The sequence below is a fragment of the Phoca vitulina genome, unplaced genomic scaffold (genome assembly GCF_004348235.1).
Source record: "Phoca vitulina isolate PV1807 unplaced genomic scaffold, GSC_HSeal_1.0 scaffold4, whole genome shotgun sequence".
Classification (NCBI taxonomy): domain Eukaryota; kingdom Metazoa; phylum Chordata; class Mammalia; order Carnivora; family Phocidae; genus Phoca; species Phoca vitulina.
In genome coordinates this window covers 7,802,255-7,826,658 of record NW_022589707.1, presented here as the reverse complement: position 1 = coordinate 7,826,658, position 24,404 = coordinate 7,802,255, and the positions used below count along the sequence as shown (strand labels likewise).

Here is a 24,404-nt window from a genome sequence, read left to right as displayed (position 1 = left end):
CACCCTGGAAAGTTCCCTCATGCTCCTTACCTGTCAATCCCCTCCTCTCCCACCCAGTAGTCCCTGGCAACTCCTGATCTAGTTTTGCCTTTTCCAAAATGCCATCTAAATGGGATCATGCAGTATGTGGCCTTTTCTGTCTTGTTTTTAAGAGTTCACGGAAGTGAGTTAGATTTCTGACCTTAGATTTCAAAGAAAGCACATTTCTCTACCATTTTTAAAAAAACATTATTATGATTTCCAAAGTGCAACTTCAGAGGCGAGTCTGAGTGTTTTATACAGAAGTGAAAGGGCACGAATGGCTTCAGACCCAGGCATTAGACACTGGAATTCCAGGCCCTTCCCGGTGGGGTGCGGGCAGGGCAGGGAGGACGGAAAGACAAGCGGCGGGGAAGAGAAGTGAGAGTGAGTGCATCCTTCAAACCCTAGCACTAGGCAGTGGTACGACACATTCAGCAAACATTCTGCTGGCCACTCCCTGTTCCATGCCCGGAACTCAGAGCACATGCTGACACTCCTTAATGCTAAGGGGTTTCTCTAACTTCCAGTCTTCCGAGGTTTCTCTCCACAAGGGCGACTCTCACCACCTACCTCGCAGAGGACTGGTGCTGCTTACTCTTCCGGGAGGAAGTGGTGCTGGTTGGCTGCTGCCGCATCACGTGGGCCACGCCCACATTTAAGGGCTGGGCTGCTGGAAGGGTCACATGACCAGTCAATAGCGCAGGCTGCTGCATGATGGGATTGTAATGGCTGCCGTGAGCGTGGGTGTTCCTGAATGGGAGATGGGAAAACAAGGCTCTTTGTTGGTTTTATAAATATGGAGCTTCTTTTTTAAGATAAAGGTTTCTCCCCAATTAAAAGCCAAATTAAAAAAGTTGGTTCTCACGAGCTCATGGGGTTGTTGAAGAGATGAGCTCATCAGATAAGCCTCCCAGGTGCGATGAAGTTTAAGTGCTGTTCTGAAGGAGTGGGCAGGAACACATTTGTTGGTGAGTGAGAAAGAGGACATTGCAAGAATGGGAAGAATGGCAAGTTGCAAGTTCAGCTTAAGTTCTGGGGAGAGGAGGTAAATATTCCCTCTACCTTTTAAAGACCCCCAAAGAGGGGACTGTGCGTGCATTTTAATGGGTTATTGCACTCTGTGAGGTAGGATATCGTAGCATTATAAATGAGAAATTTGTAGCTTATGTTAAAAAGAAGAAAAAGAAACGTTGAAAACTAGGAGTTGTATGTTCCTGCTGTTTGGAAATGTTAACATACTTTTGAATTCTCTCCGTGGCTAGCACAATGCTCAGGCATGTACCAGCTGATCAATTAATTACATGCTTGTTGAATGAACAATTAGATTAACTGAAGGTTGACTAGATGTGTGTAGAATTAATAAGAGTCAGACACATGTTGATAGAAGTACTATTGGCAGCCATTTTCCTGAAAGTGGGTTATCTTTCAAGAGTTCTTATGATCTGGGTTGTGTGGCGCTCAAAGGCTTGTTTTCCCACAGATCTATTAAAAGTGATTAATCCAGAGACTTGCCCATAAAAGCCCATTTAGCACCTAATAAAATTAGGAGAATTTATCTGAATTTTAAAAATATAAAAATCATCTTTGCAACTTGGGGAAAAGGATGAATGAAAAAAAAAAGTAGACACTTTTGTAGCGATTTTGATAGCATTTTTTGACATTTACATTTAGAAACTGATGTTACGGCTTCTTGACTTTTTAGCTGCTGTTTCTTCTATAGACGTGGCATTCTTTTGATACAAGTCTAGCATCAGTACTTCTCTTTTGTTTATTAGCCATGATTATGGATGTTCTTTGGCCCACACATGAAATGGAGAAGAGACTGGAAAGAAAGTGTCAGCTTTAAGTGTTTTCTGTGGTAACCAGGTAAGAGCTGAGGAGGGAGGAGGCAAAGGAAAATCTGTATGAGTGAGTATGTGAGTTTTGCTGAAATTAAATGAGCTGTAAATGCTGAAAGACACAGGAAAAAAGTAGTATAGCATATATGTGTGGTCTTTTAAGAGAAAAAGGGGGGAGAAAAAACCAATTGGTCAGACAGCTTTTCCACTTGGTTGCTGCTCCTAATGAGCTGGAGAGGGAAGGCAGTCTCCCAGAGCATGAGCCAGCGTGAATGGGGGGGAAGGGGAGAGGAGGGAAGATAACAGATTTATTTATTGCCTGTCATGTACCAGGTGCTAGTATAATACATGATAAATACAGGTCAAGTGCTTTGTATTTTATCTTAATTTAAACCTCCCAGCAATTCTATGAGGTAGGCATTATTATCCCTACTTTACTGAAGAAGAAACTGAGGCTCATAACGGTTAGGTAACTTGCCCCAGGTCATGAAGAACCAGAATTGAATCCACTGCTTTGAAAGTGTTTCCAGTGAGTGGGAGTGGACTTGGCGGGTGTTGTCAGTGGGAAATGAGTGGGGCTGCAGGAAAGAGCCTGTGTCCTCTCTTGTTTCTACGAGTCAGAAAATTAAATGGAGGAATAGAGGAAGCTGCATTTGAGGCTTGCCTGGGGGCTTCTATCTCCACCCCTCTTTGTTGTACTGAGAGCTCTTCATTCACAATAGCCTTTTAGATCAGGAAAGGAACTTCAGGGAGGCTCTATGGTTGGTATGGAGACTGTCCGAAGGTAGAGAGGGATGCCCTGATGTTTGGGCTGACAAAGCCGGGAGGGCTATGGGAAGCTGGACGCAACTTGGGGATTGTCATTTGGCTCTGCCCCCCGTGAGGGGCACTGTGGTGGTGTTGGGATGGAGTGGGCGGAGAGTACAAGGAAAAGTGGAAAGTGGCCATAAAAACAACAGAGCAAGGTGTTGGTGAGAAAGCCAGTGCGTAGGACTAGTGGGGTGCTGGAAACAGATACAGGGGGTATGGTGTGCGGTGGCTGTCAGCGGTGGGCCTCTGGGGTCTGTGGAAAATGGACTTTGATCCAGCAGATATGACTATGAACTGAAGACACACATTCAGCAAACATGCCAGAGTTTACCAGTCCAAATAAAGCCCCATTCTGTCAAGCTCTCCCCTGGGAGGTCGGCTACAACTCCAATGTGCCCACGTCTCCAAACACCTTGAGAACACTTTCTAGAATTGCTTACGAGCCTCAGGGACGCCCTTCTGCATTCTTTCATTGCTGCCACATCTTTGTTTTCCGGGAGTGGAATTTAATTCTGAGAAACAAACCAAAACTCATCCAGAGGCAAGTCCGTGAATTATATGGGTGATTAAATGATGTAACTGAATTTGGGGTCGACAATGGCAACTGACCATTAGGTAATGAAAGCTGATTTTCTTTTTTTTTTTTTTAAACATTATCAATTTAGAATTTATTTTAGTATATGCTTATAAATATATTCTTGGGTATTATAATTATCAATAATAAATTCTAATGTCAATGCATGTTAATAGCTCCTAAATTTTGCTATTACAAATTATATATTATTATTTTAAAGAAATTTTTAAATTAAAATATAATGCATTATTTGTTTCAGGGGTACAGGTCTGTGATTCATCAGTCTTACACAATTCACAGCGCTCACCATAGCACATACCCTCCCCAGTGTCCATCACCCAGGAAAGCTGATTTTCTTATGTCCTGGTACATTTATTTAAAAATGAATTCTCATTACACCGCAGTCATATTCCACATAATCTTCCTTTAATTTAAAAAGTTCTTTCTAAACCACGGAATTCACAGCACAGGCCCACCCAGCAGCTCTCTGGGTGAGTAGTAGACACGCCTCCCGTGCCAGACACACCTCCTTCCCTACTTACCTCCAGTCGGCCAACTGCTGGGTGCCTGCCATGGTCTCGGGAATGACAGTCGCGTGCTGCACGGACGTGTGGGTGGCCACTCCGGTCAGTTGCTGCCATGCCGGGGGAAGCAGGATTTGCTGGGTGCCACTAGGCCAGGCCTGCTGTAGAAGAGAGGACGCGTGCCATCAATATGCTTGTTAATCACATAGTGATTAACATAGTCTGTCTGCATGAGTCAAGCCCTGATTCTGGGCCCGGGGCTCTGCTGGACCCTGTGATGGGTCTGCAAGTGGAGACCTGGTCTTTGGCCTCGAAAACTAAATTAAGGGGAGATAAATGAATATCGGTGACCTACACAGATGATAGTAAGTACATGGGCACAGAGTCATATGGAAGGGATTTATTTGGGTTGAAGAAATGATTTGTTTATAAATCTGCTCTAAGAACAATGCTCAAGGTTTCCCAAAGTTCACTTACTGATTTGTTCTGGCACACAACTACGTGCGAGAGACCCGAGATAGAGGCATTGGGCCACACAAAGGTAACTCTCTGCCTGCAGGAAGTTTTCCATCTAATATCCTTTATTTTGCCTTTTGTTTATGAATTAGAATCTAGACCTCCAACTTGTGTTATCTTCTGAATCTAAAGTAACATAATTCTGAGATCACCAGATACTTGCCCACATCTGAGAGCAAGCAAGCATGAAGTAAAATTCTTAGCTGGGACCTTAAGCTTCATTGAGAATTACCGTGATTCATCAAAGCCAAAATGAGATGTAGTTAGAAAGTCACACTTGATTCTTTACAAATATTAAGCTTTTTCTAAGAACTCTAAAATGAACTTACTTTCCTGATTCTTCCTTAAATAGTCACTGGAGGAGGGAGGTGTTTGCGTGGTGTTCTGAGCTTCCTATATCTTCAGTCGTTATTCTGCTTGCTTTGGTTATTAAATGATTCAGACTGAACACAGCTGTCCAAAGTTGGACACCTAAAGGAACACCGCTAAGGTAAAATACTTCTTGGGCAGGTCAAGAATTTAAAGATTCAGTTACATGTTGTTCTTTCCATTGGGCTGGATATCACTAACATTGGGTAATTTCTTTAATATAGTGCTCCACACACTGCATCTTTAATATGTGTGTTTTGGCTCATCTGTACAAACAAGCACTTCTGGAAATGAATCACAAGCTTGGTCAAAGCTTAACCAACACTGATGTATACAGAATGACTCAGCCACATTTTAGATCTGAGTGGATGGTTCACCTGGTCCATCCTTTTCATGGTGCAGATAAGGCCAGTGAGGTCTCTCAGACCTTTTTTACGTTGCCTGTTTGCTTACTGATCTGTTTTGATAGAGGCAAACAGCGTACGGACCGCAGTTTATACAGCAAGTGCTTAATAAATGTTTGTTGATAAAATGAAAGAAGCAGTTCTACCGAGGCAATTCATTATAGTTAACTATATTTCAAGTTTACTGAATTCAGACCCAGCAGAAAAATAATGTAATTGATTCAAACAATTACGAACTCAGAAAGTTAAATGAATAATAGTTTTGTTGGCAGTAAGATTTCTACTTACTTAGAGATATGGTAAAGGCTATTTTTGACCCCTCTCACTGAATGACATGTTCAGCTCATGTAAGATGACACTTCACCCTTGTATAATTACTTATATACACTTCTGTAACTTATACTTTATTACTATTTTATAATTTATAAGATTAGAGCTAATACTTTTCTTTTTAATTTATTTTTTTAAAGATTTTATTTATTTATTTGAGAGAGAGAATGAGATAGAGAGAGAGAACATGAGAGGGGCTAGGGTCAGAGGGAGAAGCAGACTCCCTGCTGAACAGGGAGCCCGATGCGGGACTCTATCCCAGGACTCCAAGATCATGACCTGAGCCAAAGGCAGTCGCTTAACCAACTGAGCCACCCAGGTGCCCAATACTTTTTTTTTTTAATTCTATTTATTCATTTGAGAGAGAAAATGAGAGAGAGCACGCACAAGCAGGGGAGGGGCAGAGGGAGAGGGAGAAGCAGGCTCCTGGCTGAACTGGGAGCCCAATGTGGGGCTCGATCCCAGGACCCTGGGATCATGACCTGAGCTGAAGGCAGACGCTTAACTGACTGGCCACCCAGGTGCCCCTAGAGCTAATACTTTCTTTCTTTCTTTCTTTTTTTTTTTTAAAGATTTTATTTATTTATTTTGACAGAGAGAGAGACACACACACAGCAAGAGAGAGAACACAAGCAGGGGGAGTGGGAGAGGGAGAAGCAGGCTTCCCTCTGAGCAGGGAGCCCGATGCGGGGCTCGATCCCAGGACCCTGGGATCATGACCTGAGCTGAAGGCAGACGCTTAACGACTGAGCCACCCAGGCGCCCCTAGAGCTAATACTTCTTGATGCATACTGTGTGCCAAGCACAGAGCTAAGACCACAGATAGGTTTCTGACTTCATCTTTTTTTGTTGTTATATTTATTTATTTATTTCTATCTATTTATTTATTTTTATGTATTTATTTATTTATTTAAGAGAGAGGACAGGAACAGGAGAGGGAAGCAGACTCCGCGCTGAGCGCGGAGCCAAACGCGGGGCTCGATCCCATGGCCGTGAGATCATGACCTGAGCCGAAATCAAGAGTTGGGACACTCAACCAATGGAACCACCCAGGCACCTCAAGTTTCTGACTTCATCTTAACACCAGTTCTGTGAGGTAAGGACTGTTATTTCTCCACATTTCTCAGATGGATAAACTGAACTACAGAGAGGCTAAATAACCTGCCCAGAAATGTAGTAAATTAAACATTTATTGCTCTCTTTCTCTAAACCCAACTGAAATGATTGCAAAGGAATAAAAAACATAGAGATCCACAAGGACAAAGACAACAACAGTTGACAAAATCTTGGAAACTGGAAAATAGAAGGGTAATTACTGAGTCAGAAGACTGGGGAATCTAAGGTCAAGTCTGTGAGATTCCTTTACCTTTCAGTTTGCAGACGCTGGTATGTAGGCTTATACCCTCCCTTCCCACGCCCCACCAAAGCAGGAGGCTGGAGGATTCTCTCTAGGAAAACTGGCTAGTCCAAGAGAAAAAACTACAGATACATTTGAGGATCAGGGAATCTGCCAATGAAAATGCTGGGCTCACTCCTTATCGGACTAGAGAGAAGCCTGCATTCAATAGTCCTTTGCGTCCTGTAGCTTTCAAATTAGTCTTTTAGTGCTTCAGTCTTAGATATGAATGAACAGCCAAGGATAACCAGAAGGAAGCTTCTAACATGAGTCTAAAACAAAAAGACTCAGAGGAAACAAAAACAGTGTAGAAATCAGAAGAAAATTTCCAAAAACTTAAACTGTCTTCACAGAGTTAAAAAGAATTATATACACACGCACACACACACACGCACACACGTATACATATATATGAAACAAGATCATATACAGCAATGTATATTTACATGTCCATATCTATATAGAGAAATAAGAAAGAACCCTTAGAAATGAGAACTTTAACAGAAGTTAATTCCATAGAAGATTTTTTAAAAAAAATATTTTATTCATTTGAGACACAGAGATAGAGAGAGAGAAAGAGCATGAGCAGGGGGAAAGGCAAGGGAGAGGGAGAAGCAGGCTCCCCGCTGAGCAGGGAGCCCGACATGGGGCTCGATCCCAGGACCCTGGGATCATGACCTGAGCTGAAGGCAGACGCCCAGCCATCTGAGCCACCCAGGCGCCCCCATAGAAGATTTTTTTTTTTATAAAAGTTAAGAAAATCTCTTGGAAAGAAGTGCAGATAGAATATAAGAGGAATTGGGAAAGAAGATGAAAATCAGATTAATTCAGAAGCACTAACACCCAATTAATAAGAATTTCACAAAGAGGAAACAAAAATGCTGGCTTTGGTAGCACATACACTAAAATTGGAACAGTACAGAGAAGTCTAGTGTGGCCCCTGCACAAGGATGACATGCACATTCACGAAGCGTTCCATATTGAAAGAAAGAAGAAAAAAAAGAGAAAATGGAGGGGGAAAACTTAAAAAATAAAAGACAAACTTTTAGACTACAAGGGCAAACAGCATCCAAGACAATGTATGAAAAAAGACCTATGAGGAAGCGTATAGTCACGAAATTTCAGACCACCATGGACAAGGAGAGTCTTAAGAGAGGCAACTAACCCAATGAAGAAATGAAACCACCATTAACTCCAGGAAAAACAAGTTGCATAGGTAAGGAATAGAATCGCAATATATTATGAGGCTCAGCTGAGAAAAGTATATAATACTGAAGAAAATAATTATGTAAATAATGCAAAGTGGTTGAATAAGAAACTTGCATGGGAAGAATGGGAGAAAGGAAGAGAGTGAATGAGAGAGAGAGGGAGAGCACATGACTGGGCAGGTGCTGTGGGGATGGGGTGGGTTTGGGGGCTAAGTCTTCATCTTCCACAGTAAGATGGAAATTCCAAAATGGAAATATCAGTAAAAAGTAGTTTAAACATGTTATTTAGAAACTTGAAGTTAAATAACGAAACAAAACAGTTAAAAGTTATTTTGGGGGACTGGAAATTGGGGATGGGATAGAGCAGGAGACTACTATTTTCTTGTAAGTTCGTGGACTCATTGAACTTTAAAAGTCAGGTACATGTGTTATTTTGAAAAAAAAATTAAATTCAAAAATAACTTCCCTAAAGTCATATAGCTGGTAAGTGGTGGGACTGGCCTCTGACCTGTAGGCAGCCAAATCCCAGAGCCCATGCTCTTAGCCAGCATACTACCTCTCTTTATGGAGAGGGTACACAGAAATGATGGCTCTATTGAGGATCAGGGACTCGTGGTAAATGCATAAAAGTAGCATGGAAAAGTTTTCCTTATTCATTAACAATTCAGGCACCAAGCAAGACAGAAGCAGAGAGCAAGACAGAAAGGTTGGACAGACTGGTTGCTGAAAATGTTACCAGAGGAGGTTTTAAGTGAGAAGTACTGAAGTTTTGTATTTTAGACAGTTTAAGAAGTTCCAGCCAACTGTTTGTCCTTAGGGAAGCATTTAAAGGGATTCAGGTGATAACGACTTGACTGGCTAGAAGAAGGCACCTTCTTCGTGAAAGGCTGCGGTCTTTCACGAATCTCCACATCTTGGCGGGGTGGGTGGGAGGGAGCTCTGAATTTCTATTCCAGCCTTCCTAGTCAAAGGGGGTTTTGGGCCCTGGCATTTGAAAAGTGAGATAAATTCAATACTGTCTCATTTGAGCACTGTATTTCCCACCTCTCTACCTTTACCCACTCATTCACAATTTCTGATGGTGGTCAAGGTGCTCTGGCTTGAGGCCTGGGAGGACAGAGGTGCCAATCCCCTCTGGGCAGTACCAACAAGTCTGTACTGGTAAGACAGTCTGTGAAGACCACTCCCAGACCACAGACACAAGAGGGTGTGATTTCACTCCGGCCTTCTGTGCACACACCCTTGGGGCACCCCAGATAGACGGTTTCCCTTTGAAGGATGTGAGATGCTGCTGGAAGGTGGGGGAGGAAAAGGCAAAGCAAACAAACAGGAGGAATGGACTCAAAAGACTCTGTCTCTAAACTTCCACAAATACAATCCTTGGAAAGATTTAAATATTTGTAAAAAGAGTGATACCCACTCTTTGGATATACTTAAAGAATAATATTTGGAATGCCTCTCCCTGATACCTAGAAATTTACCCAGAGAAAAATGAAGGCACTAGTTTAAATGTTTAGTTATTGCTTTTTTATAGCCACCAAACTAGTTTTATAAGTTAGCTTACTTTCATCCTTTGAAGGCACCAGTTAAAAATATCTAGGAGAGAGCTCCACCTTTATAGGCTAACATACTGGCATGGATTAAGTGACAGAGAAAGAAAACAACCAATGGACAGAAAGACACACGGTGACACTGGATAGTGCAGGAGTTTTTTTTAACCTAATATAAGAAATCTTTGCATGTCAAGACACACTGGTCTACCGTGTCCTTTCTTTTTTTTCTTTTTTAAGATTTTATTTGAGAGAGAGTGCGAGCAAGAGAGCGAGTGTGAGCAGGCTGAAGGGCAGAGGGAGAAGCAGACTCCCCGCTGAGCGGGGAGCCCAACGCGGGGCTCGATCCCTGAATTCCGGGATCATGACCTGAGCCGAAGGCAGATGCTTAACCGACTGAGCCACCCAGGCACCCCTACCATGTCCTTTTTAATGGCTATATGGTGCTCCATTTTATTAACACATCAATTTATTAACAAATCTACTGATGAACATTCAAATTGCTTCTAGTAGTTTCCTGTCATAAACACTGTAGTGACTAAACTCTTTGCGCACGTATTTTTTGTTCCCTATTCCAATTACAGCTTTAGGTTAAATCCACTTGGAGATTTACAGCACTCTAGGGACTCTTTTTCAAGTAGGCAAAAGTAAAGCTCTTCCCTGCTATGATTAAAGGACAAACAAATTCAGAAATGCTGAGCTGGTTTTTCCCAAAGTGAATAGTGAAGAATGTCTAGGTTAGCTAATAAGAATGCTAATTATTGTTTCTTTCAGAAATGATTTCTGGCTTGCCAGGGTTAAGTGGGCAAACAAACAAAAAATCTGTAAGTATGTGTGAGTTCTCTAGGTTTTGGCCCAGAGAGGAGGAGCACTGGGAGGCTGGTCTGGATTTCTGCCAATCAGAGAAAGTATGAACAAGATAGTTGGCCCCTGGAGTGTGCTTGATCTTTCTTGGCCTTTTCCAAACTCCCTCCTACCAAACTATGTGAGCAAAAGGAAGCTATGAGGGCCAGTGAGAGAGGTAGAAGTAGGCCTACTTTAAATATGGAAGGTTCTCTGTTTATAAACTTTCAGCAACACAACTTTGTGTGCCATCAGAAGCTGGTGTCAGTGGTCACTGCAATATCATTTTGGACTTCAGAACAGAGACGAAGAATGATAAATATCCACCTTAAATAAGTTGTTCCAGAACACAGAAGAAGAGGGTAATAATATCCAACATATTAATGAGACTGGGATGACCTCGATGCTCAAATTAGATAAGGATTCTATAAGTGAGAGAAATTATAGGCCATTTCTCACTTCCGAACATAGATGCAAAAACACTAACCACAATATTTACAACCAATCCCGTATTGAAAAGCATAAATGCGTATCAAACACACGTGATCAAATAAAGCTCATCTCAGAAATACAAGGATAGTTTAACATTAAAAACCTGTTAATGTAACTTGTCACGTTAGCAGATGAATGAACAAAAAACACATGAGTATTTTAATAGATGCAGAAAGAACATGTGATACAACTCCATTAAAAAATTAGCAAGCTTGATGAAGTTTCTATCAAATATTGATAGCAAACAAAATATGGCAAACAGAAGAATTTCCTATAAAGTTAGGTACCACTTAAGAATGTCCAGTGTCCACACTGTTGTTGTGAACATTGTTTTGAGGTGCTGGCAGCATAGTGGCATAAGGATTGTAAAGGAAGAAACAAAGCTAGTAAGAAGGTAGTCCCCATAAGAAATCCACAGGAATTCATAGAAACAACCAGAACTACTCAGAGTTTAGAAGGACTGCTAGATACGGGCACCTGGGTAGCTCCGGTCATGATCTCAGGGTCCTGGGATCGAGCCCCATGTCGGGCTCCCTGGTCAGCAGGGAGTTTACTTCTCCATGTCCCTCTGCCCCTCCCCCTGCTCGTGTGCACACATGCGCACACGCACTCTCTCTCAAATAAAAAAAAAAAATCTTAAAAAAAAAAGGACTGCTAGATAACAAACTCAGTAGACCAAACAGGTTTAGTCCTAGAAACCAAAAACAAGTAATTGGAAAAGAAAATTAATAAAATTATTAATAGCAACAAAACCTGCAAAATATTTAGGAATTATTCCAACAAAGGAAACCTTTAATGAATAGAGTAAAAGATAAATATACAGTTATGCTGTGTTCGTGCATGAAATGACTGAATACTGTAAGGATGTCAGCTTTTCCTCAGGTAAATATAAAATTTAACTCAAGTCCAGTAAATACACTTCAGGGCATTTTGTTTTGAAGCGATAATTGCTAACTGCTGTGTGACTCAGAGTCAGTGATTGTTTTGTTTGTAAGAGTTATGGTTAAATTCATATGGAAAGTGAAGGGACGAGGCTAGACAAGGAAATTTTGAAGAACTGGAAGGACGAAATGGGAACGGGGCTTTCCCTATCAGACAGCAAGACATGTGTTAGTTGTAACAGTGAAGACAGCAGAACATTAGAAAGGCCAATGGAGTAGAGAGCCCAAACAGACCTATGCAATTTCAGTACATTAAAAATAAAACCAAACACTTCTGTTCAACAGAAGATACCATAAATAAAGTGTCTGTAGGAGCACTTTGAAAAAAGGCTTTGGGAACCTACCTTATTTACAAATTAATGTGCTTCTAAATTAACAACATTTAGGTTAAGCTGTCCTTGCCGCCCAGCAATGGAAACGATTCTGTAGAAGGGTTTGCGTCTGGTTCTGTCACCTGATTGCCATGGGACTCTGAGCCAGGGATTGTGCCTGTTTTCCCTATTTGTCACCTGGAGACAGATACCTTACTTATGGTGCTGTTGTAGGGATTAAATCCATTAACAACTATGAAGTGTCTGGCATAATGATGATATATTTGTTCGAGTGCCATTGAAGACTGATTACCGTTATCATTGCCTCACTCTGTTACCTTAAATTTCCATGACATTTTACACATTTTCAACCACTTTCACCTCTGTGTTCTCATTCTACCTTCGGAGTTACCTATGTGAACAGATAAGGAAGGTTCCAAATCACAGCTTCGGTGATCTGGTTTTTCAACTCCTTATGAAATAAGGAGATAATCTCCAAGGTTCCTTTTGGCTCTAAAAAAATCATTTCTCTTTTATAAGAAAGAAATTCGAGGCAAAGAAATGTTAACTGACTTGCCTTAGGTCACAAAGTTATTAGCAGAATTAGGATTAAAACCTATGTCTCCCATATTAATTTGCATTATAAAGCTACAATAGTAATAATAATTTCCCCAGACTCTTCCTGTGTCTAAAGTTCTTTGTGGAATTATAAGCAAGATACGTAGGAAGGTGATTCACCTGGGGACCATTCAGAATATTACTGATCTATTCTAATGAGTCGAAGCACCTAACTCATTGCCAAGGAGGGAATTAGCGGGGATCTCTCTCTTTTGTGAACAACATTAACACGGATAATGGCAATACCAGTAATGATAAAGAATTACCTGGGCAAGCAGACCTGGTTGGATCTGAAGAGGCTGCGCTCCCGGGGCTTGAGTGACGATAGGCACGGCATTCTCCATTCGCACGGAATAGCCAGCGTGCTTAGAAGGCGAGGCCTGCAACCCTATTCCAGACCCGGGCAAGGGAGAGAGGGGTTGTTGGGGGGTCAGAAACTGCTGGATGTGGAGAACCCTCCTAGCCAGCTGGTCAGGTCTCATCTCCCCTTCACTCCAGTCCCTGCTGGCTGTCACCTGGTCCTTTGCAAGTCTCCCCTTTAGTTTCTAACTTAAAATTTTAAAAACCACAAAAAACCAACTTCGAACCTTTTCAGAGACTAGAAGGTCAAATTAAGGAGTCTGTAAAAGCCTAAAGTGGAACAGTTATGCCGACAAATCACAGCAGAAAAATGGCTTCTAACATGAAAATACACTTGTGGTATGTCAAAGTCAGGGGTGTCGGGAAGAGCATCTGAATCCACTGGAATTGCACCGACTCTGAACCTGAGCAGCCACACACAGGCTTACACCGTGGGGTTTGCGGAAACAAATACTTGAGCTTTCCGGATACACGGTAACCTCGTACCGTGTATCACTCTGTATAACTCTGGCTTCTTAGAACTTTCAGGAGAAGAGTTGTTGGGGTGCGTGGCTAAAGAATCATTTGGGGGACTGGCCTGGGAGGTACTTTTCAGGCAGATTTGTATTTTTCATGAGAACCGGAGACTGCATTGGCTGGCAGAGCGGCAACTCTCTACAGATAACCCGCTGGGAGGATATTTCATTGGAGGAAATGTAAGCTGACATCAGCCTAACAATAGGAGCACAAACAACACGCTCATTTCCAGACAGCTGGCCAGGGACAAAAACACCAGCAGGTGGGGAGAAAAACAACTTGGTGCTGAGGCTTAAGTCCTGTTGTTTCTAGGCTGGCCAGAGCAGGAGAGGGGTCCTCAAGTTCAGTGATGTGGGAAAACCACGGGTACCAGTGCCCCAGAGGTCGTCTGGTAAGAAGCAGGTGAGGGGCTGCGTCTGCTCATCCTTACCTTGGAAGCCGGGTGGACACACGATGAGAGCTTGCTGGAAGGGGTCGGGCCGGGCACAGATCTGGGCTGTTCCCGTCTGCAGGGGCATGCTCCGCTGGGCCACTGCGGCCATGGATGCCGCTGAGGGCTGGTAGAGTGCAGATTGGTAGTTTAGTATGGAGACTTCGGGATTGGCTAAGGAAAGAGTGGCACTGGTGGAGGTGGGAGCCTAAAGGAATGATGGGGATTAAACAAAAATAAACAAACATAAAAAATGAGGGAGGTGGTATGTTGGGAGCCACGAGTCTAAAGCAAATAAATGAACTCAAAAGAAGAGCAAACGAATAAAAACCAAGAGCAAAAAAGCAAAAAGGAGGGGAGTGGAGACACAGTTGAGTCTCAGGGAAAAGCAGGCACCTGCCGCCACAATAGAATCACCTTCGGTGCTCACACTCAGGCCAAGTCCTAGCATTTGTGGGGCCTGGATGAGAGGGCAAACGGAAGCTTGCATAATGTAGGTCTAAAAACAGCGAAGTTAAAAATCGGGCCAGAAACTATTTATGTTCTGCCCTTCCACTTTGATAAATATACTTCACAACTACCTGGAAGGCCAGGTTTGAGTTTAGGACTCTTGGATTCCTTGGGTTCTGCACTGGAACATGGTGACGGGGCGGGGAATGGGAGGGCGGGGGAGGAGGCGAGAGCTGACCTCCTGTCTGCCTTCTCTTCCTGCCCCAGCTCCATCCCACAACGCAGGGGCTTTGGGTGCACATATGCGGACCTGCCAGCCCACACGTCCAAGCTCTGTCCACACTCCCCTTCCCTTGGGCCTGGTGGCACAGTCCATACTCAGGAGGATGAAGCCAGGAGGAGGCCTCTGCAGGCACAGGGGCCCAGGTACCCAGAGTTTGGCACGGAAGCACACACACACGGAGGAAGGCTGAGGTAGGCCCTGGAAGGGGGCCCTTCTGCTCAGGCCTAAGGGGAGTACTGTTTACAGATCCCCTCGGATGGCTGCAGAGCCCACTACGGCAAATTAACACGCTATACCAAAGATAGCCAGGGAAAGGGACACACAGTCTGGGCTTTCTTGTTTGAGTTTGGGGCAATCGTACGCTGGCGTTCAGCTCTGAAGGCTGGAGGCCAGAGAGAGATGCCAGTGGGTCAGGAGAATTTTGAGAGGAGTTAAGTAACTCTGAAATTATGTCCTCTCTCCTGTCTCTCTTGGAAAGAGACATCATTTGAGAATGAACTTCCCTGGGAAGCAAGGAAACTCAGTTCTGAATTGGGAATCCTCTGGCTTTGCCCCATTTAGCCGCCTTCACACTGATCCTGCGCAAGATAGGGGGAGGGGGTCACCGTGTCTTCGAATTCAACGTTGTTTACAAGTTTTGCCACTAGAGGTTCCGTGGACTGAAGGATAAGGAGGCAAGAGCCACAAGGGTATCTTGGACACATGTAGAAACAGGATTTTAAGAAGGGTACGTATATATGTCAAATTTGATAAAAAGGATAAAATCTCATTTTACATGTTTTTTTTTTAATACTTAGATTTTATGTTGAATTTATGTGCAAAGCAAATTAATTTGTTTGAAAGTAATCACTACATTATGTAGCATACATGTTTGGATTTTAAGATACGTATTGTCACAATAAGTGGCTGTTTTGGGCCTCCAGGTAGTGTGACTGGGAATGCACGTGTGATGCGCATGTGGGAGCATCTGTGTTTTGTTACTGATGACATGCGTTGTGTTTCCTCTCTGTTCCCTCTGGGGCCCCACCTGTCCTGGAGGCTCCTCCCCATACACATTTCCCTCCTTGGGGACCAATATCCTCCAGATTTCCACTCGGGTACTCGACCATTCCACCTCCTGCGGCTGCCTCCTTCAAATCATCCCTGGGACCTGACTCTTCAATCGCTACCTCTTTAGCTGAGGGTCTCTCCCCTGGTGCCTGGGCTCTGTTTAGTGAAGTTCTGGTCTTCACTCTCCCCCCTTCCAATTCTTCTTGGGGCTGAGGCTAGAACATTCTTTCCAAAAGACTACTTTGTGCCTGTCACCACCTCTGCCCCCAAATCTCCAATTACTGTCTAATGAACACTATATACGCACTTTGGTCTGGCATTCCTTTCCCACGGTTTGGCCAACTTTCCCTTCCAAATTTATCTCCCTCTGCTCTCTGTGCTCATGGCACCAGCCAGAGAGTCGACTCACTGCTGGCGAGCATGCTGTGAGTGCAGGCCCTGCTGACTCACACGAATCTTTGACCCACAGCATTCCCTCCAAGCCTCTGTGCTTCAAGGTCTCGCCTGGCTCCCCTGTGCGCCGCACTGAAACCCCCAACCCATCAATTTAAATGAACTTCTCAGTTATATTAACCCATCTGGAGGCACCTGCGTGGCTCAGGCGGTTAAGTGTCAGACTCTTGGTTTGGGCTCAGGTCGTGATCTTGGGGTTATGAGATAGAGCCCCGCGTCAGGCTCCACCCTCAGCGTGGAGTCTGCTTGTCCCTCTCTCTATGCTCCTTCCCCTGCTGACTTGTTTTCTCTCTCAAATAAAATCTTAAAACAAACCCCCTCCTGCCAGCCGATGTGATGGGGTTCTGGTGATGAAGGACAAAACCATGGTGGTATTTTGTCAAGGAGCTCATATGTCTGGCTTGGACACCTTAGCCTGAGCATTGGGCCTGGCCCTGGGAGGGACCGTTTGTTTCTTTGGACGCCAGGTCTTAGCATTAGCTCTTCCCCCTAAGGAGAGTCTTTTTTTTTTTTTTTTTTTTTTAAGATTTTATTTATTTATTTGACAGAGAGAGAGACAGCGGGGAGTGGGAGAGGGAGAAGCAGGCCTCCTGCTGAGCAGAGAGCCTGATGCAGGGCTCAATCCCAGGCCCTGAGATCATGACCTGAGCTGAAGGCAGTCGCTTAACTGACTGAGCCACCCAGGCGCCCCACCCAAGGAGAGTCTTAAGAAAATCAATGGCCCCTGGGGGTGGCAGATTCCATGCGGCCTCTCCTGGATATAGGCAGGGGGAGAGAGAGCAGGGAAGAAAAGCTCGGCGTCAGCAACTCTGTGTGCTGCAGGCCTGGCCTAGAGACCAGGGAGGTGGGGGAGGGGACCTGTCAGAAGAGTGTGGAGGGCAAGGCGGAGGTATCTGTGTTTCAGGATTAGAACAGACACTCCTGTCCTCTGGAGCAGTGTGTGCAGACACACACAGGAGGGTTGTGACCACTGCAGATTTGATCGGAAGGCTGAAAAAAATATCTAGGGACAGTGAGTTCTTTGGGGGAAGTGGGAAGACTGGAATTTGGGAATAAAAGTACAAATCTCTTTTTTAGATACCAGAGGCAGCCTGGACTAGGATTTGGAGAGTATTCACTCAGTAAATAGTTCCTGGGTCTCACTCCTATTTTAAATAAGGCGTGAGGTGTGGGGTTCTACTAATTTTTTGTAAAAAGCTGGAAATGTGTGGGAAGAAAACCTTATTTTCCTGGTCCCTTCTGGTTCTGGCTGCTGGGATTCTGGTGACAGACTGATGAACTGATTTTCCCTGTGACTTGGAGAAAGGACAGGTTTTATCTGTCCCGAGAGGAGATCATGTGGACCCAGCAGTGCAGGGACACGGGGACGGGGTCTGCCCTGCGTGACCGCCAGCGTCCCTTCCCGCGCTCGAATCCTTTACCAGGCAGGTGTCAGACATAAATAAAAGCATTAGAGAGGGAGGTTTACATTATTCCCACATCGGGACAGAAGGAAACACTAAGAGGTGCCATCTCAGAAAAAGCATCCCAAGACAGTCCTTTCTGGAACCTTGCCATGGGACCAGGAGTCCGTACAGAGTGCCTAGGTCTCTCAAAGGAAGTAAGTTTGGAAGTAAACACTTTCTTACATAGCAGAGGAATTTTGTGTATGATATTGTGTAGGATACTGGAAGAATCTGATCTCCTGACTAGGTTTGGGGGGAAAATACAATTCCTGATGCTCACCGTCAGCCCTGCCCGCCTTCCCCTTTGCTCCCCATTCACCTGGTTGTGGACAGTGTTCAGCTGGTTGTTGAAGGTCATGGTCAGGTTGGTGGACGTGCTGGGGGCCACATGTGTGATGAAAGGGGTTTTGCTCTGGTTCACCGTGTCGTACATATTCACCCGACGCTTGCAGATCTCCATGTTCTGGAAACATGACTTGACGCTGTTCACGCAGAAGGCAGAGGCGTGAGGGAAAGAGAGGAAGGCAGTGTGGGATAAAGGGGAGAAAACGGACAGAATGGGAGAGAAACGTTAATGTAGTAAGACCACCGGGGAAACTTTAACTTTAGGTCTACTTTCCTGGATTTCTCACGCAAAGTCTGCGTTTGCAAGAGTCACTTTTATTCAGATGAACCGCCCCCACTGCCTTACGCCCCGTCCCCCATCCAGGATGGCTAAAGGTTCTCCACAGCACAAGAGACGTGACGGCTCTCGCTGTATTTTCCTCATATCCCTGATCTGCTGAACCAACCTCACTGCTCATTCTTGGCTTTCAAGGTGGTTTCTCTGACTGGGAACAAGAAACAGCAGCTTCTGAGCTGCCTCTGTCTTACCAAAGACAACTCCTTGCGCTTCTGGGGCACTGGCGCCATCTACGGGACGGCCAAGGAACCAGCCAACCCAGTACCTTGTACCCGTCGCCACTCTTTGTCCTCACTGGAATTGCACATGTAATGGGAATAATACTAGTAATAATTAATAATCGTGGTTAACACTGACTGAGAACTGTGGAAGGTGTTTGCACGCACTCCTTCACTCAGTCCTACAACAACCACAAGAGGGAGAGAGGATTGTTGCCCCTGTTTTACAAGTAAGGATGAAGTTTTAGAGGACAGACAAGTCGTCTGCCAAGGTGAAGAGCTAATTACTAGCAGTCTTCACGTGCGCGTGTATATCCTCTTTAACCTCCTGATTCATCCTCCCTTTTGCTTTTCTCATTCTTGCCAGGTTACATGAAATAAAAATTCTCTCCCTCTTTTTCTTCCTCCATTGCATCTGTGAATCAAACTAAAACCCTAGTTAGGAAAGGGAAGTATAAAAATGTTGCTGACATCAGCATGGAGGAAAAGGAAAGCCTCAGTGGCCTCAACCACTGAATTCTTGAAAATCCACCATAGAGTGTCCTTCAGAATTTATACATTGTTTCTCATTCACTTCTGTCTTCTCATTAAACTTATTTTTCCTCAACTGCTAATATTCAGAATAGTGAAACAGCATTTAAATTTCAATTTTAAATACTTATTTTAATTATAAGTAATGTAATACTGACTATAAATAAAATGTTAATTTTCTACTACTTTAAGATTACAAATGTATACTGTGGGTATGCTAGATTCTGGGCCAACCGGGTGTTTGTGGGCTATCCCCAAACATCCTTTCCATGAACGATGTTCCGAACTTAGACATGCTCAGAGAATCCTTTCTTTCTGAGTTAATGACTACTTAGAATGGCCACACGATGCACAAGAAATAAACAGTTAACTGATTGTTGACCCTGCAGAGAAAGGAAAACCTATTCTATGGTAACTAAGAGCTAAAAGTACTGGTAATGCTGGTAATGCCAACATGCTTTGAGCATCTACTGAGTACCAAGCAAACTGTTAAGTGCTTTCACATGGAAGCTGAAAGAATAAAATGATGGGTTTTGTATTGTTTTTGGAATGTATTTAAAGCATTCTATGGTTTTGTGACAATTCAACCCAAAGCTTTTAGACTATGAATTTTCCAGCTGAAGTGGTCTGAGTTTTGAGTTTCACGAAGGCAGGCAAGCACTTGCACTTCGGGTTAATTCTGTGAGAATGGTCTTTAAGGAATTTGTGCACTAGCACCCTGGTATGGAGAAATGGGTGGGGTCCCTTTCACCTGTTAATCTAGATGTTGGGGCAGCTCTGGCCCAGCCCCAAGGGTGGGGAGGTCTTCAGCAGTGTGGGCTGGAGGTTCCTTCTCGCCCTGTAGTTCTCATGGTCTTCCCAGCCAGTTCTAGGGCCCCCGACGGGTTAGGCCTACTCTCAGGTAAGGTTAGGTCTGCTCAAAGACCTGTCTTTCCTTCTGGAGCCCATTTTCTGAATTCTCTATTGCCAGGGATCCTCTTGGACCTACATCACATTCTGAATCTGAAGCTGATGCTCATGGTCTCCAAGCCTGGTCTTTCACCAAGTACAATGAAGCACTGTATTGCTGCTTCCTTCACAGGACCCAGAGACAGGCAGGGCCCTGAGGTCATTCAGCCACGCCCCTGACTTTATGTGGGTGACTGTCTCATCCACTGTGCAGATGGCTGATGGGAGCCTTCTGGAGAGCACGACTCCATCTCCTGCCATGCTCTTTCACAGCTGTCTCGCTTCACCCCTGAATATAAAAAGACTGATCTCACGGGAGCCCTGTCCAGTAAATCACCAAGTGTGCCTTCCTTGGTACAGTACAGTACTGATGCCTTGATCTTACAGTACTGATCCCAGTACAGACTGATGCCTTGACTTACCCCTGCCACCCCAGAGACAGGACAGATCTCAGAATGAGTTTGCTAGGGAGGGCTCCGAGTTCCTTCTTTGTACTGGCAAACCAAGGAAACACTGGTTATTGCAATGTGATCTGACTTACTCAGCGTCAACTGATAAGGACCAGCACTGAAATTAGAGGAGGTAATGAGGGTACCGCCCACTCATTTCTTGCAGCTCGGAGAGGGTCAAGTCCAGCCTTGGGACGAGGCCCAGTCTGGTCATGGCAGGGCCAGCCAGGATGTGCAGATATCTCTTATGCTCAGCCTCTTCATGCATCCCTATGTCCTCCTAACCCGAACTAAAATCTGGCGCTCTCTTGAGCACACTTTTCTCCCCGCACACAACTGGGGATGGGACTATTTATTCTTTCACACCCCAAGAACCTCGAGGTTGAGAGGCTGAAGTGCTATCTCGCATTACCCTCTGTTATGGGCTGAATTGTGCCCCCAATCCCTATGTTGAAGTCTAAGCCCCACTACTTCAGAATGGGACTGCATTTGGAGACAGGATCTTTAAAGAGGTGAAATGAGGCCCTCAGGGTGGGCCCTCATCCAGTTCCCTACGAGGAGGAGGAGATCAGGACACAGCGGTGTACAGGAGGACCACGTGAGACGAGGGGGGAGATGGCCATCTACAAGCCAGGCGGAGGGGCCTTAGAAGAAACCAATGCTGCCAAACACCTTGATCTTGGTGTTTGGTCTCAGTCTTCTAGAAATGTAAGAAAATAAAGCTCTGCTGTTTAAGCCAGTCAGGCCCTCGGTGTGCTTTGTTTCCTCAGCCTCCGCAAACCCACACTCCTCCCATCCTGCCACCACCTCTCCCCGTCCACCACGGAGGCCTGTCCTCCACTGTGCCCCATGCCCTGCCCACCAGGGGAGGCTCCGGCTGGCAGGCACTCCGGCTTCTCAGCTACTTCTCGTCCTGGTGGCCTGTTGTCATTTCTAGCCACCCACTCGCGACCAACCGCAACCGCTCCACTTCCCCACACTGCAAATTCAAGCATCGCATCTCCCGGCCGCACCTTCGCCCCTCTGGCTCTTTCGGCGGTTCCTAAAATCACCAGTCTTTGAGGGGATCAGCCCGCTCAGCCCCTCTGGCCCCTCCTTCTTCACCTCCTTTCCCTCTCACAGCTAGGCCTCCCATAGTCATCCTCCTGGATTCTGACCACTTTATGGCCACCTGTCCTTAGTCTCTCAGTTTGTCTTCTCTTAGCAGCCTGGCAAAGCTCCAACCGGGGTGACCCCAACTAACCGTCAGTTCTCTCCAGGCCCTCACCTGGGGGTCCGGTTACCCTCCCCACTATTCATGTCCAAACTCCATGCTCCGCAGCTATCCCCTAAGGCTCTGGTGAGTTTGCTCTGCCGCCTCCTACCCCGACTACCCAGGCTTTCCTACGCTTCTTCAGCCACCAACCACCTGGCTCTCAACAAAAGAAGACAGGAGCTGCCTGAAGAACATCCTCGACTTCCCTCATCCAGCCAGCGTGCCTGCTGACACCCATGTACTTCCCCCCCCCCCCCCCCCCCCCCCGTAACAATGGCCTCACAATCCAGGCCCCTCCCGGCATCTCAGGGAACTTCTGCATCCTTCTCTTCAATCCCTCGCTCACCACACACACTTCCTGCCAGCATGTTGAACTGTTCCAGTCTCTTCATATCAGCGGAACCCCCTTGGGCCCCTCTAGTCACTCCTATTTCTCTCTCCCCTCCCCTCAGTCCTGCAACCTGCTGGGGCTTCCCCCCAAACAGCTCTTGGGCCACCTACAACTTTCACGTCGCCGACCTTGACGGGCACTTGGCCTCCCAGCCCCTCTGACTTGATGGAGCAGCAGGTAGGTGTTTGTTAAATCAACTCTAACCAGCCATCCCTTGCTCGGGAGTCCCTCCGTGATTTCCACTGCTCTTAGGATGAAGACCCAAATCTTTAACACGGGGCCCTGCCCGGCTCACCCCGAGGCCTCTTCTCCCCCCTGGAACCCCAGCTCCCACCCTGTGCCGCCCATGCTGGGAGTCCCCATGCAGGCAGCGCCCTTCCTGCCCTTGCCGGCCTTGTCCCTGGTTCCCTGTTGCTCCTCCTTTGGCGGTCCTTCCTTGGGGGCTGCCCTGCCCTGCCCCGATGGCAGCCTACTTTCCCTGATAACAGCCGGCTTCTTTGGGGGTCACCTGTTTGGTGCCTTTCCCTCACCTACAGGCTGGAAGCCCCAGTGGGCGGGGGCCCCCCATCTGCTCTGCCCCACGCTGTACGCGCACGTGGCACAGCACACAGCCTGCTGAATGGATGGATGACCGAAGGAACAAACCCGGATCCCGACCAGACAGAGGCCACTCCAGAAGGTTCTGGGAGTGAGCTTTGGCACTGAGTGGCTTCGCTTCATAGATGCTGCCATTCTGAGCACTCCCTTTATGAACAGGTCCCAGGGGCCGGTTCATCCTGCCTCGCGCTCTCCCACGCTCCACCATTCCCTCCTTTTGGTGTAAAGCAAAGTGTGGCCCCGGGCTGCCCAATCTGGCTGCCACCTTTTTTCAGCCTATAACGACAGAACTACTATATGGCCGCAAAGCCTAAAATATTTACTATCTGGGACTTTAAAGAAAACGTTTGCTGACTCCTGGTAAAAAGCATCGAGTAAGACACCTACTGTGTACTGTGGGGAAAATCGAGTAGGTGTGTCATGGTGACAAAGGGGTGGTTCAGGGTTTCAATTGGAGTGATTCTCTTATCAGCATCTATGGTCAGCATCTTCTTTAACAGGTCGATGAACTCCCGCCGGTCTGCCTTCTCCACTAACATGTCACTCCCTTCCAAATCTGTTGTCATGTTCACCTGGAGGGAAATCGGGACAGGTTACCAAAACCCCAATGTGCCCCACCTCCGCCTACTTCCCTTATTCTCTGCTCCTGCTTCCAGCAGTTAAGCTGAAATGTACCTCATATCACACCTCATTGAAAATAAGCACAAGATGGAAAGACTTCTGGACATTGGTTGCATAACAATGTGAATGTATTTGATACTACTGAATTAGATACTTCAAAATGGTCAAAACGGTCAGTTTTATGCTATGCATATTTTGTCACAATTGAAAAACAGTAACTACAAGCAAGTAGTAAAAAATGAAATGCAAAAAAGGGTTCTTTATTTAACCTGCAGAAGCTGATGTGACCTCTTCTTCCGTCTATAATGTTTGTGTCCTCTGGCAATGCACTGAGTTAGGGCCAGAATTAATTTAGGCCCCGTATTCATGGGGCTTACCTCTGGCCAAGACGAGTAGGATATTTGAGCATAGGATTTTTCTTCCAAGAGCAAGCTTAAGACAGCTTTTGAAAGACTTGTTTTGTGGTGCTTTCTATTATTTTCCAAGGCAAGCTCCGGAAAGCAATTTCAGTTTTCTCAGACAATCTAAGCTTCTAATCAACCGACAAGTATCCTTTACTCACAATCATGATTTTTGGTTACACTCACCTTCAGTAAGAAGTGTGCTGAGTGTTTATTGGTCTATAGCTTTACTTCTCATTGCTTTTAAGAAAAACTCTCTTTGGGTTGTTCTGATTTTAGACTCGTCTTTACACTAAAAATAGCTGAAGTTCTAGAATTTTCTCTGGGCACAAAGGTGAGAGCCTGTGGTCCCACCAGTGAGCTGAGAGAGACTGACTAAAGTGGGTTGAGTTGTGTGGCAGCAAAAGATATGTTTAAGTCCTAATGCTCAGTACCTGTGAATGTGACCTTATTTGGAAACAGGGTCTATGCAGATGTCAACCAAGTTGAAATGAGGTCATACGGGAGTAGGGTGGGTACCAAACCAATGACTGGTGTCTTTATAAGGAAATAAGAGGGAGGTTTGGGTGCACAGGCAAG

The 24,404-nt window shown here is 45.3% G+C and overlaps 1 protein-coding gene and 1 non-coding gene across 6 annotated transcripts in view; one reads left to right on the top strand and one right to left on the bottom strand.

Moving 5' to 3' along the window:
• HIPK2 (homeodomain interacting protein kinase 2) overlaps window positions 1-24,404 on the bottom strand; it is a 183,539-nt gene that overhangs the window by 36,224 nt on the left and 122,911 nt on the right. For 3 of the 5 annotated variants that reach the window (XR_004298993.1, XM_032401465.1, XM_032401467.1), the window contains exons 6-11: window positions 23,191-23,375; window positions 18,052-18,214; window positions 14,052-14,259; window positions 13,012-13,133; window positions 3,786-3,928; window positions 592-771 (exon numbers count right to left, since the gene is read on the bottom strand). Coding sequence is in view for 4 of the 5 variants with exons in the window: in XM_032401465.1 (XP_032257356.1) it covers window positions 592-771; window positions 3,786-3,928; window positions 13,012-13,133; window positions 14,052-14,259; window positions 18,052-18,214; window positions 23,191-23,375 (1,001 nt within the window). In the remaining variant the exon portion in view is untranslated. The remainder of the gene's footprint in view (window positions 1-591; window positions 772-3,785; window positions 3,929-13,011; window positions 13,134-14,051; window positions 14,260-18,051; window positions 18,215-23,190; window positions 23,376-24,404) is intronic. The other 2 variants (XM_032401466.1, XM_032401468.1) reach the window with 1 other exon arrangement.
• Window positions 7,661-7,767, top strand: LOC116631218. Its single transcript, XR_004299148.1, has one exon. It is a non-coding gene; the product is annotated as a U6 spliceosomal RNA (small nuclear RNA).